Source organism: Neodiprion pinetum, chromosome 2, assembly GCF_021155775.2.
Source record: "Neodiprion pinetum isolate iyNeoPine1 chromosome 2, iyNeoPine1.2, whole genome shotgun sequence".
In the NCBI taxonomy this organism is placed as follows: Eukaryota; Metazoa; Arthropoda; class Insecta; order Hymenoptera; family Diprionidae; genus Neodiprion; species Neodiprion pinetum.
In genome coordinates, this window is record NC_060233.1 from 39122355 (window position 1) to 39138565 (window position 16211).

Consider the following 16211-nt stretch of genomic DNA (forward strand, 5'->3'; position numbering starts at 1 on the left):
TGACCAGTTTAACAAGCTCGTAAACAGTTATAAATGTCTTTTTATTAACAGTACGATTAGTTGACGTTTGTTTTTTTTTTTTTTTGTTTTTTTGTTTTGCTTCATTTTTCATATAATAATAAATTTACACTGCATGTAATCACCGTGCATATATGTGTATATATACATCGTGACATCTAGAATTTCTACAAACACATACTTATAATATTGTTATACAACATCATACACGAATCATCATCATTATATATATTATTATATGTATATAACTGTATTTCATGTAAGGACTATTAACATCAATCGATCAGTGAATTTGATATTAAACGTTAATTAATATTCATGCTTACAATTACATGGATATCTGATAATTAATGCGACAAAACTAGTACGTTGAGTCGAGTTTTTGTGATCGTTGTCAAGTTCGGAGAAAAATATAAAAATGATATAAAAACAAAAAACAATCGGGAAGAAATTAATTTGAACAATTCTCCTTACAATATATATTGATATTGTATATAAAGTCGAATCGATTACATCGAAATTCAAATAAATAGTTAGCAATAATCATAGAATATATATAAATCTACCTAAACATAGCGCGTCTGGTGTATATAATATATTTACAGGTTTCTCTTCGCATAACGTTTACCGACACTGGACACTCTTCAATTTACACAACCATAAGAATCCCATCCTCGTACTTTGAGTTTGATCGTTAGGCGCCCGTCACGCCATGGGAATTACCTGAAACAGAAATAAACCGCCCTGTTCTGATATAAATAAACAAAAAAAAGAAAACGAACTCACGATCAGGTTTTGGTCGTCAGAGGAATTTAGATCTACCCAAAGCAGTCACACTCGCACGATTTATCGGGGATAGAATAGGAAACGTCAAATTACCCACTCTGATGGCAAAACTGGGGCTGCATAAGGGTCGGCGTCGACGGAGTCATCGGCGTCATCGGGCTACCTGGACTCTCGCTTCCGACGCTGCTGCTCTGGTAGGTTCCTTGGAGGTAAGCGCCTTGTACTCCCTGGACTACGTTCACGCCTCCGTAGAGATCACCGGGGTGATGCTGAAGCGGCGGTGAGTGGTGCACTGTGATTGAAAAAAGTAAAGAAGATGTCAGAACTACAAATAGCCCGGAAATTCGCATCCGGCAAAAAGTTCCACAAGTCATCCTAAGCTTACAAAACGCGACTTCGTTTCAGGGTTATAGTATGAACAGTACTACCGAGTTATTCAAGACTTGGTGATTTTATCTGAACTGCAGTTACAGTGACCAAGTGACTCGAAATGAATCCGAACGACATCTGAACCTCGGACTACGTTAAAATCCAAAAGTCATGGAAGAAACAGTAAGCGGAAGAAGTTGATTCACTAACTTTGTGTTTTGACCTTTCCACTGCAGTGTTTCTTTTGCCGTGCCCTCGAGTTTTGGAACCAGACTTGCGTGACTCTTTTGCTGAGTCCCGTGACGTGAGCTATCCTCTCTAGGTCCTGACCGTCAGGATTACTGTCCAGCTGAAAGTTAGCCTGAAGTACGGAGAGCTGTTCCTCGGTGAAGGTGGTCCGCACTCTCTTGGCCTTGTTCGCTTTGCCGCCCTCCGAGTCCCCGTCTTCGGACGAGGAGGTGTTGTTGCCCTCGACTACGTCCAGGTAGTGCGCCTTGCAGAGCAGCCGCGCATCCAACAGCGCAAATTGTTCCCCGGTTGAAAGCTGCCGCGAACAAGCATCACATGCGAAACAGGCCAAGTGATAAACTCGCTCTCTGGCTCTACGCACCCAATCACCGGCCCCCACGCTTCGTCCGCACTTTGCACACTTTGCTCCAAATGCCCTGAAACATGAATTGCAACGTGTTTATATGTGAGAATTAGGTAAGGATGAATGAAAATTGTTTGCAAAGATCTAATCGGTACTCTATTTTATCCTATAGTTTTGAGGAAATTATTCCCGAATTGTCGTTTCTTACAAATGAAAATTGGAATATCGTCGCTCCGAGGGATCTTTGGCTCTCCGGTGATTGCCATTTGGTAGGTACAGCGTTATAAAAATCGACAATTATTTCTCTGCAGACGAGTTGAACGTCCGAGACTCCACCCCGTTTCACCCCGTTTCAATTTCTATTTCAATAGCAATATCGGAGGGTCGGTATAGGCATGGGTTGGAAGGAATATACCTGTGTAATAGTGAAAGAGCGGCATCTATAATAGGGCTGGCCTGTCTTGGTAGGAAATAGAATTCCCTCGGCTGGGTAAAGGCTCATGCAGCAGGATTTAATTCCCCCGTGAGTTATAATGCCCATTACCAAAAAACAAATGAATAAATTAGGGCGGGGTTGTTTGGTAGCCGGACCCGAGGCCCCCGGAGATTTATGGATACGCGCCAGCTCTGCATCGGCGTTCCGTACCTGTGTACCCAGTGCCCGGGTGTACGTGTGCCGTATCCAAACAGCCCGAAGTGAACACCTTTGCTCGCCGCATAGGTAAGCACACGGCTGCTGCAGGCGCCACTATTTATGTAAATTCACAAATACTCCCAAGATACAAGCCAGATTAAGAACGTTCGGTAGGGCAGCATGCTCGAAGGCTCCTAGGCGTGCCTTGCTCCCGAAATTAGCATAACCAATACCTCGAGCATTGGGGCTGATGCCAAGCCTTCGGCCGGGCCACCTTTCGTGACTGGGCGTCGGTATCATCGGTCTAATTATCACCGAGTCATAGTTTATCATTCAGTCATACGCGTCTCGGTACGGTACCTTTCCGTACAACTCATCGAGAGCCTTGATTTTCGTTGGTTTTCATTTTCGAACCACTCGCGCACCGCCGACTGCTTGTAGCGTAAAAACTTGCCTTTTCTCACTCGACGGACTATCCGAGAACCAGCGAGTGATGACTCATTACGTCAGTTGGTGAATTATTGTGGGTACCAAGGTAGGAAGCTAATTTACACGTCAGATTGATCAGGATTAGAAGCCCGGTGTACGACAAAACACTTTACTTGACGCATTCGGTAACTCATGCGGACGTGCATGTTCTATGCATGACACTTCTATGCTTCGAGATTACCTTTATCGATGTCCATAACTCTTAGCGTTATCTTGTTTACACGATCTTCAGGACAATTTGTTTTGCATAACGACATCTCGTTCCGGCAACCTCAATCGAGCAAAGTACAGGTATCCGTGGATCACGTACGCGTCTCCCTTCTTTCGACGATATTTCGTATCGATATTAAATACAAAAGAAACAAAACGCTTTCGGTCAACTACGCTCAAAAATCAGCTCGAAAGTTGACTTTGTCTTGACTTTTACTATCTCTTGATGCTGTGCCCCAGAAAAGCAAACTTCCAGTTCAGCAGATGAGAATGAAAAATTTGGAAAAAAGATACCTTGTTAACCGCAAAGTGGATGCACACACTATACATACGGACATACATACATACATACATTGAGTGGAAGGATCATGGTCATAGCGATGTCTGCACATAACGTAGGCATGGTTATACGTATTATGCATGAATAGCTGTAGACGCTGTGCATTGTATGTATACGGCAGTGCCAGAAGTCTCAAGGTTCGAAACCCGCCCCCTGAGCACACGAGCGCAGTGCGAACACGGGCAAGTCACTGTCGACCGCAGTTACGAGGCAGATTCCTCGGTCGTTCGTATTATACCAAAGTCAGCTGACGCAGTACAAAGACAGAATTCATCCAGCACCACCTAGCTTTGGTTATATACCCCTTCCAATAAAAGCCTGGCGTACCGTGAGAGAGCAAGCTTACGTGGAAATGAGACTGATCACTTCTTCGTGCATTTTTTCCTCACGGACCGGAAGAAAGTGAACGAAAGAAACGTTTTCTTCGCAAACACGACTTCACACGTCACGAGAACTCGTTGAAGAGTCGCCTTGATCAATCAGATATGTCAGTAAATGATTTCTGAGTTCTTAGGTTCGACACTGCTGCAACTTTGTTTGGATCTCGCCACAAAAGTTGGCTATAAGAATAACTGCGGTTGATCAACGATGGTGGACGACACGGCTTGGGCAATACCCTGCAGTTACGCCGTTCACAAATATGTATGTACCTTGGAATCGGCTTGACCCGTGAGAATTCTGAATGGACTCGTACGGATTCCTATCATGGCTGCATCTGGAATTTTATAACACAAGAATCCACGACGAAGAAACAGAAGTAACTCTTGCTTCGACCACGAATGGATATGTCAGGAATGCGTGACATTCGATCCGGGTATTAGAGAAAGAAATCCGGCTGCCCGATTACTTCTGAATCGCGATTTTCTCCCTCCCTCAAGACTTACCCTCCTTTCCAACGGTATGCAGAAGTGCCATTCGCCCTGACTCGGAGCTCGAGAGATTCGAATCGGACGTCGTGTATGAATTTGCGCTACATGCGATTCTGCAGTCATGCCCGAGGTCTCGTCGCGTGTACATCACTCCGTGCTGTCCGGTTTCACGCGTGGGGGGGAATCAGGGGAAGATGGGAAGTATATTGGGAGGCTCGCCAATATCGAGTGTAATTACCGCGCAACGGCACAACCTAGAAGAAGTCTTTATGGCCAGCCGGGAGTGTACTACACACATTAATCAATCCGAGGCCCTTGGCGATCACCACTTTGGATCTTCCTAAGATCGCGCGGTCCGTACAACGCAGCTCCTCTCCTATACTTGATGCATCACGCATACCAGTTTACACCTTGCCGTTATAGACCTGCAGGGTCCATTGCGTGCCACAGAACGGTCAGCTCGCCGTGGTCGTGAGAAGAAATCGTTGCGGAGGGTCCGGCTTTTCGACAGAAGTTACGAGCCTGATTTTCAGAATACGGAAGGGATGATTTGATCGGTACGTCCGAGCCCGAGCGCACGGAGTAAATTCCCGTTTTTATTCCATTCTGAACATTGTATTCGGTGAATGCTGTGTATGGTATAGGTACTGGTTAAAGGTGGCAACAGTGAAGTGTACGTGCACAGCAGCGTGTAAACTCTGAATTTTGACTGGTTACGCGGACCTTCTCATTCAGTAAAAGAAGACCAAAGGGGACCTGCAGCAGAGATGGGGTCGAGAGGTGAGGTGAGTTGACTGGATCTGGAATGCCGTGTGCGAGAGGGTGGTGAGCACGTATAAGTTGTACCCATACCATCTGTATTTTGTTTCTGCCGCGTCACGTGCGCGACTTAATCCCACAGACAGGGCAAGTCACGTAGTAAAATCTTGCCGCGCGAGAATATCTCGATGTATAAATATATGCGGAGAGGATGCCCGCAACAGGGAGCCAGATATCGGTTATGGAAGTGTCACGTGTCGCGGTGCCTAAGCTCGACAAATGATCATGCGGCGGTTCACCGTTCGGATGCAAGAGGCTCCCGCATGGTAGCGGGCAACTGTCTTCTTAAGTCGATCTTAAGTCAATCCCGATGGCCAAGACTGCGGGGAGTAGCTTCTCAAGTTCGGGGGTTGAACACCACCAGCCTCTTAGGCATGGAGATTTAAGGGGGGAAAACAGTTCCTGAACTCACATGGCGTAGTCGTGCCTGCAGTAGAGCCGCATGCCTCGCAAAAAACAGGAGTGCTGATCGTGGAGAGGCCTGGCACAGGCGCAGCACCTGAGACAACGCGAGTGCCAAGTTCGCCCTCCCACGCAGAGGACCGTTCGCTCCCGGACCCGGTCGCCGCAGCCTCCGCACTCCATTAGCCTGTCCATGTCCATGTCCATCGCGTCATTGTCGCTATTGTTGTTGTTCGTGGTTGTCGTATTGTTGTTGTTGTTGTTGTTGGTGGTATTCTTCACGCTCAGACAGGATGTCGCGTCCGTTGATTCCGGGTCCGTTTCTATCTCCGTCTGAAACGATAAGACACATTGAGGAATCGGTGGTTACGGCTTGTTTCACGGACCGCGAAAAGTCTTTCTCGAACATGGACAAGACGTTGGAAATGGGAGGATTATTATGAAGAAACTCTGATGTATATCGTTTTCGTGGCTGGAAGAGATTAGATCCTTGACTTAATTGTAGTACATGTATCGATACAGTATATTATGCAGGAGCGGCCGATAGCCTGTCCAAAGAAAACAATGGGGTACCTCGCCTGCGATCACGTTGATCCAATTAATGTAATTGAATTAAAAACGTGTGAAAAAACGGGCTAAAAGTAGTATTAATAATAATGAAAAATCTTTCACAATTAGCTCCGCTCTCGGTCAGCATGGAGTATAGAAAACCAGTTTAAGCGGCGGCACCGGTGCTATCAAGAGGCTCAAATCTCAATTAATAATAGGAAATAAAATGGAGAAAACGAATATACGAAGAAGAAAACAAAAAACACAAGCATGAAAAAAATCAATGACCAAAAAGGTGATAAATGATCGTTAGCGTCTGAGTTACACGCATCTTATACATATGCTTGCGAGTTTCACGCGACTCTCAACACCGAGACTCGCGCGTTTCACCATCCGAAGCCCAAGATGTGATGCTCGTATTGAACAATAGATTCATAGGTGATAGTTAGACACAATGCATGTTACAAGGTCCAACATTTCGTTCAGGTATTAATTCTATCGCACTTCAGAACTAATGGACGAAATTTTTCATCCAGTAACGCGAAGTGGAAAAAATTGTGGATACCAAATGGTCGTCGATCTGGTGCCAATTCGTGTCAAAGAAATGGATTAGAGTTTGTGGCAATGATTGCGATAACTATGATAATTCGATATTTGACCGTGGAAATTGTTTGAAATAATCTTATTGACTGATGGGAAATTCTCATCATAATATTCTTCATAAAGTTGGACTCCCGAGCGTTGTAATGTAGATCGTGTTCTCTGATTAATTAATTGCTATATCGCATCGTGAGCATAGACGGCATTGTTCGTCTCTACGGGGAATCAATGAGTTAATTACCCAATTAAATCTCCTACCTTGAAGCCACGGTGATTTATAATCAACTTTTACGGTCCTATAACACCGGATACCCATACCTCCGTACAAACTTCTCATATTATACTTATATATGCGGTAAGTTATTCAGCCGCGGTTTGAGGTCCGCAAGATTTGCAACATCGTTCAGCATCGTGAAAAGTAAATTATTACCAGTTTATGACGTCTTGTTGATGTTGCGTTGTAGGCAGACATATTTTCATCCAGCGCGATTACCATTCTTCATTTTCCAGTAGCGGATTGAATCTCCCATTTCGTATTTATGGTTGTGAACGATACCGGAAGTCGCGAAATTCACACTGCCGAATAAAAGCTTTGCAGAACTTGCATGCAGGATAAGATGATGAATTGAGATTTTATCTTGTGTACAGATCAAAAGAGTACCGGTTTGGAAAGTATTCCGACTACATCGCCGTGTGATGCATGGATTGGAATTTCTTCAGGTTCTTTGGATCGTTCTTCGATCCGAAATAGTTTCCATTTCCGAGGCTTTTTCGATATGCACCTCTAGCAGCGTTTAGGAAACAGGCTTTACGTCCGCTGTGTGTAATTTTTGACGTTATAATTACTCACTCGCCTCATAAGGCAATAATAATATCCCTAATAGGACAACCAATTGATTTATGATCCGAAGGAGGCGTTGAACTCGGGTTGATTTATGCGCCCGGCATATCGTGCAGCCTTGTAGTCTTCCTTTCGTGGACGATCTCGCTGTGCACCTTCTTTCTCGATATTCGTCGATCCTGGGACGAAAGTTGAATCCATCCTGGGCGCATTCAACGAATGATTCAGGCTTTTGCGGCTTATACGTATTCCGTTCAGCGCCGCGACGCTAGTCTCGGCAACAAACTATTACGCGCCCATGCATAGAACGCCATAGATTCCGGGGCCCAATACCCGCAGCGTTTTTATGCCCTTTTTCAACTTTACGACCGCGGACAGCCGGGGAGTCCTAACCGAAAGGGTAATTTACTGCACCCTGGAATGCGACCTCATATTTGTGCCTTCCATGATTTCACCCCCTCCTCGTGTTTTTTGGACCATCCCCGCGGCACGCGTCTCTACGCGGTTTATATTCGTGTTCGGAATGCAAACCGCCATTCGATTACGCGACGGTGGCCTTCGCGCAGGGAAGTTGGCAAAAAGTATGCTAATTTTTCACGCCTTTTCAACGTCCTGGTTCATAAGTTGGTACGAGCGAAAAACAAAATTTATGCTAATTCGACAGGTACGCACGTGTTGTTCGGAATGGAAATAAACCATACCGACGGTTTTCAATCCGTACAAACATATCTGTCAACACTATATTTAATCAAGTTGAAACATGAATTTCATCGTTTAGCACCTTCCAGAAAGTGGAGAAAAAATTCACGAACCGGTTAATAATTTTAACAGAAAAAGTTTTAAATTTGCCCGCATCTGGTATTAGCAACGGAGCAGACTCTTGGATGTGAGAATTATTGCGGCGAGATCTGTAGATGTGACGAGACGCGACGTTTTGCAATCAAGAATTATCATTCATCTCTACCAAACTCCGTTGACAACTGCCGACGATGATCAATGCGGCTGGGCAACGCAGATCGGGCTCATATATTATTGCTCGAAAGATGTATGGGTCTCATCGCGTGTATTGTACTCCGAATTGTACATACCGCAATATCAGAAGAGGCGCATTCGGCACCGTTACTTCACCATCAATAAATCCTGGTCAGGATTTACTTTTTTCAAAAATCTTCAACTGATTAAATTTTCTTTCCGACGTTAATTGAACGGCGTCAACGTCGTACTGTCGTATTGTTGATTTTTCGAACAGACGCTGATTTCACGTCAATGTTATTTGCATGACTAGCCAATTTCCCAGACAAAAATTCCACTCTAGATGACAACTGTTGTCGATTTTCGCTGTATCGAATTATCCGTGAAACGACGAGTATTCAAACAATTCGGAGGCAAGATATTCGACGATGTAAGATTCCTCGCAGACGAGTCTGAGGACAACGAGAATTCGGTGTACACTCATTAGAATTGAAAGTTGGTTTGTTAAATCAGTTTTTCCCAGAGGGCACGGTGGCGATAGCCTGACGAAGAAGGTCATCCGTATGGCGCGGCTGCGGAGGAGCGGTTCCGTGGTGTGAAAAAAGCAATCAGCAGGTAATAAATAAGAGTAATAGATGCGATAATTTATTTTGCTCATACGCGATGAACTGACAAAGTGAGAAATGTCGGGGTCAAGCGAGGCGCAGAGCGATCAGTGCAGAGCTATCTCGGGACTGCCGTCGATCGAAACGCAGTGAAAACCAAAGAGACGATACCCGCCGCGGGAGTGGGTGAAAAATAATGAATGAAAGGCGTGGATGCCTCCCATTTTTAGTTTTTAATCTTATTATTTTTTTTTTTCTCTCTCTCTTTTCGAAGACGGGCGAAGCCGCCCCGAGGATCCATCCATATTCCGGCTGCGGTGTGGTGATTGACTTCCTGGCGAACGCTGGTTACTGGAACAACGTTCCGTTACCTCGCCGTCCGTACACAAGTCCCAATCGTACCACGCACACCGATCAACGAGCTTCTTGTCAAGCCACCGCCTCTACGGTGTTTAAAAGACGAAATATGCCTTCGAATAAGGTTCGCTTTCCTTGATAAAGTGGCCGATTAATCTCGCCGGCAACGAGCCGTTGATGAGTTTCTGTCGTCCGAGAAAAGCGGCGTATCTTCCTCGTACTTGGGTCCTGCAGGGCTGAAAAAACTCTGTTACACGTTTAGCGGCTGAATTCCGTTTAGAATTTACGAGTCATATTGGAGCTGCCGTGATGTATTTATGCCCGCAAGGTTTGATGCTAATAGCTGTGCCGGAATGACGCTCGATTATACGACGGTGCACCGCAGCGTTGCACATGCAACTGTTATCGCATGCGATAAATTAAATTCGCAATATATGTGTGTGACCTCTGTCTCGGCTCAGTTGCAGCTACCGCCATTTCTGGAAGGGTGCCTTTTATTGCATGTCTCATTAATCGATACCGATTATTATTTCAGTTGAAGACACATGTGAAACTTGATGCGAATCTACAGCGAATACAACCGCGTACGTACCGTAAGTATGAGCGATGTTTTTTTTTTTTTCTTTTTTTTTTTTCTTTTTCAATTTCATTTTTCGTCTTCAATGAATATGAAAAACGAGCTTCTGCGATTTCAGAAATGTTACATCCATGTATTATGTATTCGAATTGATTCAAGCAACGGCGAGTTGCTTATAAATGTGGTTCCATTAATTCGGTACTTTCGTAATTGTAAATATTTTTAATCATATACTGATTCTGACTGCGATTCATCGAGTCTTGGTCAATAAAAACAAGAAATCAAGGCAGCACGCGTTAATTATAATATTGAATGGGATTTGCTGCCGTATTTAGCAAGCTTCGATTGTAATTTTACGTCTTGGATACGTAGCGACGGTTTCATTGAATTTCCGTCGATAGAAACGAATTAAATATACCTTTACCATAATTAAGGAGATGCGCGATTGCTGAATTTCTCATTTCTCAATTATTCAAATTCGACAAAGTATTTCTCAATACTCTGAAAATTTCCGGGAACGATAAACGAAGCTGCGCATTTAGTGAAACTAATGAAAAATCGCTTACAAATCACTGCGTAATTTTGGATCCTCTTTTGACTGAATTTTTCATTCTATCAATGGTCAGAAATCCACTTTCAACGTGAATTGTCCGATTGCATTTTAGCACAGATCAGTTCACCGAGAAATTCGATAATCTTGCGCCAATTTCGATAGTGAGCTGATCAACCTTCCAGGACAATCGATGTGTCTGTAAACCGCATCCGAATGACCTCACAGAATAAAAACTTTCAACCAAAGAGAAATTCGTCAAGTCGAAGGACAGTCAATGATTCGGAACCTTCGCGTTGCGCTCGAGGTAATTCTCGATGAAAAATATCAGCACTCCACCATCGTGCTGTCGAATTAACAAATCAATTAACCGAACTTACCTTCATCGTGAAATCCAACAATTTCCGTCCGACTGGTTCGGAGCAAGGTGACGAATAGAAAGGTCGAAATGGCGCGTGCAGTCTCGGCCAGATAAGTTTCTCCTAAAACCAGGCTTACGTAGCCGAATCAACGCTTCGTCACAAACCAAATTTCATACAACACTCGTATATCACGCTGCGTTCATGCGCGATACATATTGACAATAATCGAACACGTGTTCAGTCCTCCTTCGCATCACGTAACGTCATCATCTCGTTTCGCCCGCGCGCGTTTCGCTTCCGTAAAAGTCGCACGTACTTTCCGCGTGAATCAGCGCGATTCTCTCAAGGCTGCGCGATTCTGGATGCCGTGAAGCCGTCCGTTCATCCTCGAAGATGCGCGGACGCGAAGAAGATGGCCCTCGGTACCGGAAGACGGCCGTTTCGCTCGGCTTTCCGACGCTGCTCTGAGCGAGGCTCGGCTAAGACTGCTATTCCGGATTATTCCCCGGCCGTATCCTCGTCCCCCACCACGAGCATCGACTCCTGGACCCAACCCGGGCGAGATGCAGGTCCACCATAGGGAACGCTGCGGCGCTCTCGCCCCCGGGGGAAGGCGGGGGACGGGATTGAAAAGGGAAAATCGGGCTCTTTGACGCCCCGCCTCCTTGACCGCCTCCGTTCTCCGGGCATCCGGAGGCAGTCCTCTTCCGAGCTGTAAGCTCCTGTTCACACACGTCGTTCGTTACAACGACGCCCCTCGTCCCGGCGCTTAAGTTTTGTCTTTCCGGCCCGCAGCCGTCACCCCAAGAATTTCTTTTCGCCACCGGAAGGAGTCCCGGTTTTTTACACCGACGTTCAACGGCCCGTTTTCACCCCCCTCACTTAGCGCGGGCCGCGGAGAGATTGACACGGAAATATTTTGGGAATTCCGTTACATACCCGATGCCAATTTAACTACGTACGGGCTTCACAGACTGCAGGTCTTGATAGTGCGTGAGCAGAAAAAAAGGTTGGACCAAGGTTCGTTAGCAGGAATTATTTGTGATAATAGGGCTGAATTTGAATCGAAATTTTTTAAGTTTTATGAACTTGAAATCAAAGAATCTAGTTTTATCAATGATTTCAAAACAATAGTAATAGATACGAAAAGCGCATTGATTAACTAGACTTGGAGGAGAGTAGTTATGTAGTTAAAAATTTTCAGAGCAGAGGTACTGTCTAAATTATACCTATACGTTTCTTACAAAGTAGGTGAAATTTCAGAACACCTGGGAATTTGCGTGTAAGTCGAATCTATAGAGACATAGAAACGTAACTAATTTACCGATATGAATTGGTACAATGCATAATTTGTATTGATGATAATGCGCGCGTAATATTGTCACTTTATTATATTTATTCAAACTATAATCTATTTAGCGAAGGTATAATGATTACATATGATGCATATATATAGTGATTCATCAGCCTTACGCATATTTGTGTATTATACAGTACTGTCACACTTTGCACAGTTATGTTTGTACAATTTATAGAGACATGTGCGTATGTATTTGATTATACGTAAAAGATACAGCTGGCAGTCCGATACCTATGATGCATACATTGAACAAGTTTTTCGATTCTTCCAAAACATTACTTCCACGATTTTCACAATATTATCATATCACATGTACCTTTAATTGATCCGCGTCGCCCGGTTTTTCGCATAATTAGTAGATACTTAGCATAACTTTCGGAGCTAATTAAAAATCGATGTGATCCAGATAGTGTGTATTGTATAAATCGCGAGGCTTCGTAATGTCTAAGAATTATTCTTAAAATAAATTAATGTAAAGTATAAATACTTATTTCACGTTATCGTTCGGAGTTTCAATGACATATAACAAGGATCTTGGTACAAGAGTGAGTAAGTTATAAAATAATTGTACAAAGAATTTTGAATAATACCTAAAAAAAATCTTCAGTCTGTGAATGAAACGCTATAAAAATTTGACCCTATGCATGCATGAAACGAAAAATGAAACGTTGAACGATAACGAACGAGCTCTTACATGCGATTACCAATATACCCAAGGTACAATACGCGGGAGGGGGGAAAGCCTGCCCGAACACGTGACAATAACCCGAAGTCTGATATAAATATTTCGAACTTTATAGGCGATAGTAAATAAAATAAATTAAGGAAATAGCCGGGGCCCAGAAGCGGAGGTTGTAGGTAATATCCCGCACCACGTGTCCCGGAGTCCCGAATATCATTTGGTAATAAAAGATTCGATGCGGCATCGGCATCGGCGTCGGCGGAGGATGAGGACGCGCATCCCATGAACGACTTCTTCGTACCCCGCGAGAAAATCCCCTGACATAAGGCCACTTTCTGTCCGACCGTCACAAAGGTTAGACTTAGTTTACGTCCGTGTCTTCTACGCATATATTAACCCCGGCCCGAGTCCACAAAACGCCACTCGCTTCCTCTCTCCCTCTCTCTGTCTCTTTCTCTCTCTGGAGTTTCTCCGGTGTTACCGGCTCTGCACATAACGGCTGTTTGGAGGCGTGTCAATTTTATCCATTTTACCACTCTTATCCCGCATCCCCCGCACCGGAGTAGCTGAAGTCTAGATCGGGTATAAGAGAAAGGGCAGCGACGGACAAAGGGTGGAGAATTTTTATGATAAAATAGCAAAGAGGAGGAAATAAATGCCCCTCTATCCACACGACCTCCACGCTCATCTTCTCACACAATACCTACAGACACACGAGTATACCATAGTGTTTTATTTCTGTTTGGATGAGTTTGGGCTCGCAGTTGCGAGGGCGTCGGCGGGCACCTGTTTGTATTTCGACTGTGCCGACTCATAAATCATCCCCAAAACGGACTTAGGCCCTCCGCGTTCTCCGCTCGGGAATACAGTTTCAGACCGGCAACACCCTCGACTTCACCACCGCAGCCTCCCTGCTCAATGAACCGTGCAGCCTTCCACTTTTAGCCATGAGAAAGAGACCCGGAATCCACCCTGCGCTAATGTAATCCACAGCTCCAATAAATATGGATTTTTCACCTTGAGGTGTTGGCCGCATTTTTCCATTAAAAAAAAAAATTTTTTTTATCCAAACGCCAAGCCGTAAGATACGGTAACCAATGTCTACTCACACGTGAGATGCGAAATTTCGTTGAAGTGAGACTTTTCAAGATTCGCAGATAAAAGGTCCGTGGATTCGTATAAGAGAAATTTTTCCACGCGAAGGAATTCAGCTCTTTTTGAAACGTTTTGTTGACTGGAATATTTCTCTCTCAAGTCTGACAAGAGGAGAAACGATCGGACGAATTAATGGCATCAATTACGCAGGTTTGATCAACAGCCAATGAAGGGTGAACTGAAGTGAGATTCGTAAGGTCTAAATTCCAATCCTGGAGATTTAGTTCATGTTCTCTTTCTCGAATAATCCTGTGTTTCAGAAAATAAGTAATTACAGCGAGACTCGTAAATCCGCATTTTCCTAATTGGCCAAAAACAAATCTTTGTAGAGTTTCCATTCCTAGGCGATCTCATCCCAGTGATGTGATCAAAAAATGGGAGGGGTGCGAACAAGTGGCAACCAGGGTAAGTCGAATAGCTGAGGCCAGAGGCCGTTTAGCCGAAAGTTGTACCGGACTTCGGGTCTAAGGGAGAGGCGTCGAAACTTATGGTTAGGCACTTCTTACGAGACAGCATCTGCCGCGGTTCGCCGCAGGAGGTACGGCCGACTTTGCTGCAGAGAGAAGTTTGCGACCGAGGTACGAAAGTTCGTGAGCTTCACACCTTCCTTCCCCTGTGTGCATCGGATAGATTACACTCTTGTTCGGAGACTAGGGTTGATCCTTGGCGCAGGATCAGCCCCCTAACTCTCAGGAATATCGTTCCTCAGATTCGAGTTCCTCGACCTCGCGTGAGAGGAGTGAAAGGGAAAAAAACACCAACAATACAAAAGCAAAACCAAAAAAAAAAAAAAAAACAACAACCCGTCAATTGTATCTATACCGAGGTACAGTATTTTACCGCTTGTCAATTTTCACCGGAAACTATCTCCCGTTGTTCGAACCCGGGAGATCAGCAACGATTCCCGTTTGAATGGCAGAAAATTTAAAAGACATTGTAAATATTTGAAATCCCTCGGATCGTGCAACCCTTATCAAATGCATTCTTATTTTTCTTCCAAAGTGTAGAGGAGACAAAGAAATGGCAACGGATTTGACGCCACTCTTTCAACGTCACGATGGTGGCTGCGCTATCAAGAACCAATCAGCTCTAACCGTGCCAACTGAATTTCAGAGGCTTAACTATGACAGTTTGTTTCTCGTTCAATCGAACTCGTCGCATCAAGTGTTACGAAGTAAAAGAAAATTCTCTGTATACCGCTTTCGATGAGACCCAAGGAGGGACTCGCGGCTCGCAGGGCCGGTGGAAACATCGTTACGAAAACAAATGTCGACTCATACGTAACCAATTGTTGGAGGTCTTGCGCGGGCCCCGAGCACGGTCCCAGCAGCTGTGGGGGTTCCCCTGGTGCCTGACTGCCGCCATTAGTAACGCTTACCAAGTATAATGCGAGAAAAATGGGAGCCGAATTATTCTGGTGGACATACAACTGGACAAAGAGGTGCGGGGGACCTCGACCCACTCCAGACACTTTCGGACATATCGGTTCCGGCCCAAACCGCCCCGGGGTTTCCGAACTGCATGCGTCTTCCCGCGGCTGCAAGATGTCCGTTTAGTATACAAATTGGTTCGCCGACTCGTGGATGCATTTCGAGCAAAAAGACAAGTTCTACCCTTGTTTTTCCTACCTTCGTCGGAATTAACGATCTTTCGAAGAAGTGTGTATAATGCATGGCAATTATATACAATAATTCTCTGCAGTATGAACGTGGATTTAATAGCACGGTACGTTTCGCAGATTGAAACAACTCGTGTAAATTTGAGGAGTAAAAATTGACCGATTTTTCTCATCTTCCGACGAACTGTCGTTTGGCTTTTTTCCTCTGCTTTTCTGTTTGCTTAATCCTTCCGCTCCCCTCCGGAGCATCGCAAGCGAATATTAGATGACACGGTTCATTGATATGGTAATGAGAGTTAACTTGCTCGCGTATGCGAGTTTACAAGAGGCTTTTCCTCCTCCTCCTCCTCCTCCTCTTCGTTCAAAGTCCGTCTCTATCTCTGTCGGTGTCGCGGAGCCCGCCGTGAATAAAAAAACGAAGCGAAAAAGTGAGGGAAGAAAGAAACAAAAATGAG

At 44.7% G+C, this 16211-nt stretch overlaps 1 protein-coding gene across 7 annotated transcripts in view; it reads right to left on the reverse strand.

Moving 5' to 3' along the window:
* Positions 1-81: 81 nt before the first annotated feature.
* The window catches only part of LOC124212112 (LIM/homeobox protein Awh), a 67411-nt gene continuing 51281 nt past the window's right edge, over positions 82-16211 (reverse strand). Inside the window, exons 1-5 of one of the 7 annotated variants that reach the window (XM_046611879.2) lie at positions 10960-11409; positions 5539-5861; positions 1384-1838; positions 902-1096; positions 82-741 (exon numbers count right to left, since the gene is read on the reverse strand). In XM_046611879.2, coding sequence (XP_046467835.1) covers positions 713-741; positions 902-1096; positions 1384-1838; positions 5539-5861; positions 10960-10965 — 1008 coding nt within the window. In that variant the 5' untranslated portion in view covers positions 10966-11409 and the 3' untranslated portion in view covers positions 82-712. Of the gene's footprint in view, positions 768-897; positions 1097-1383; positions 1839-5538; positions 5862-10959; positions 11410-16211 lie in introns of those variants that run through there. The other 6 variants (XM_046611876.2, XM_046611877.2, XM_046611880.2 and 3 more) reach the window with 6 other exon arrangements.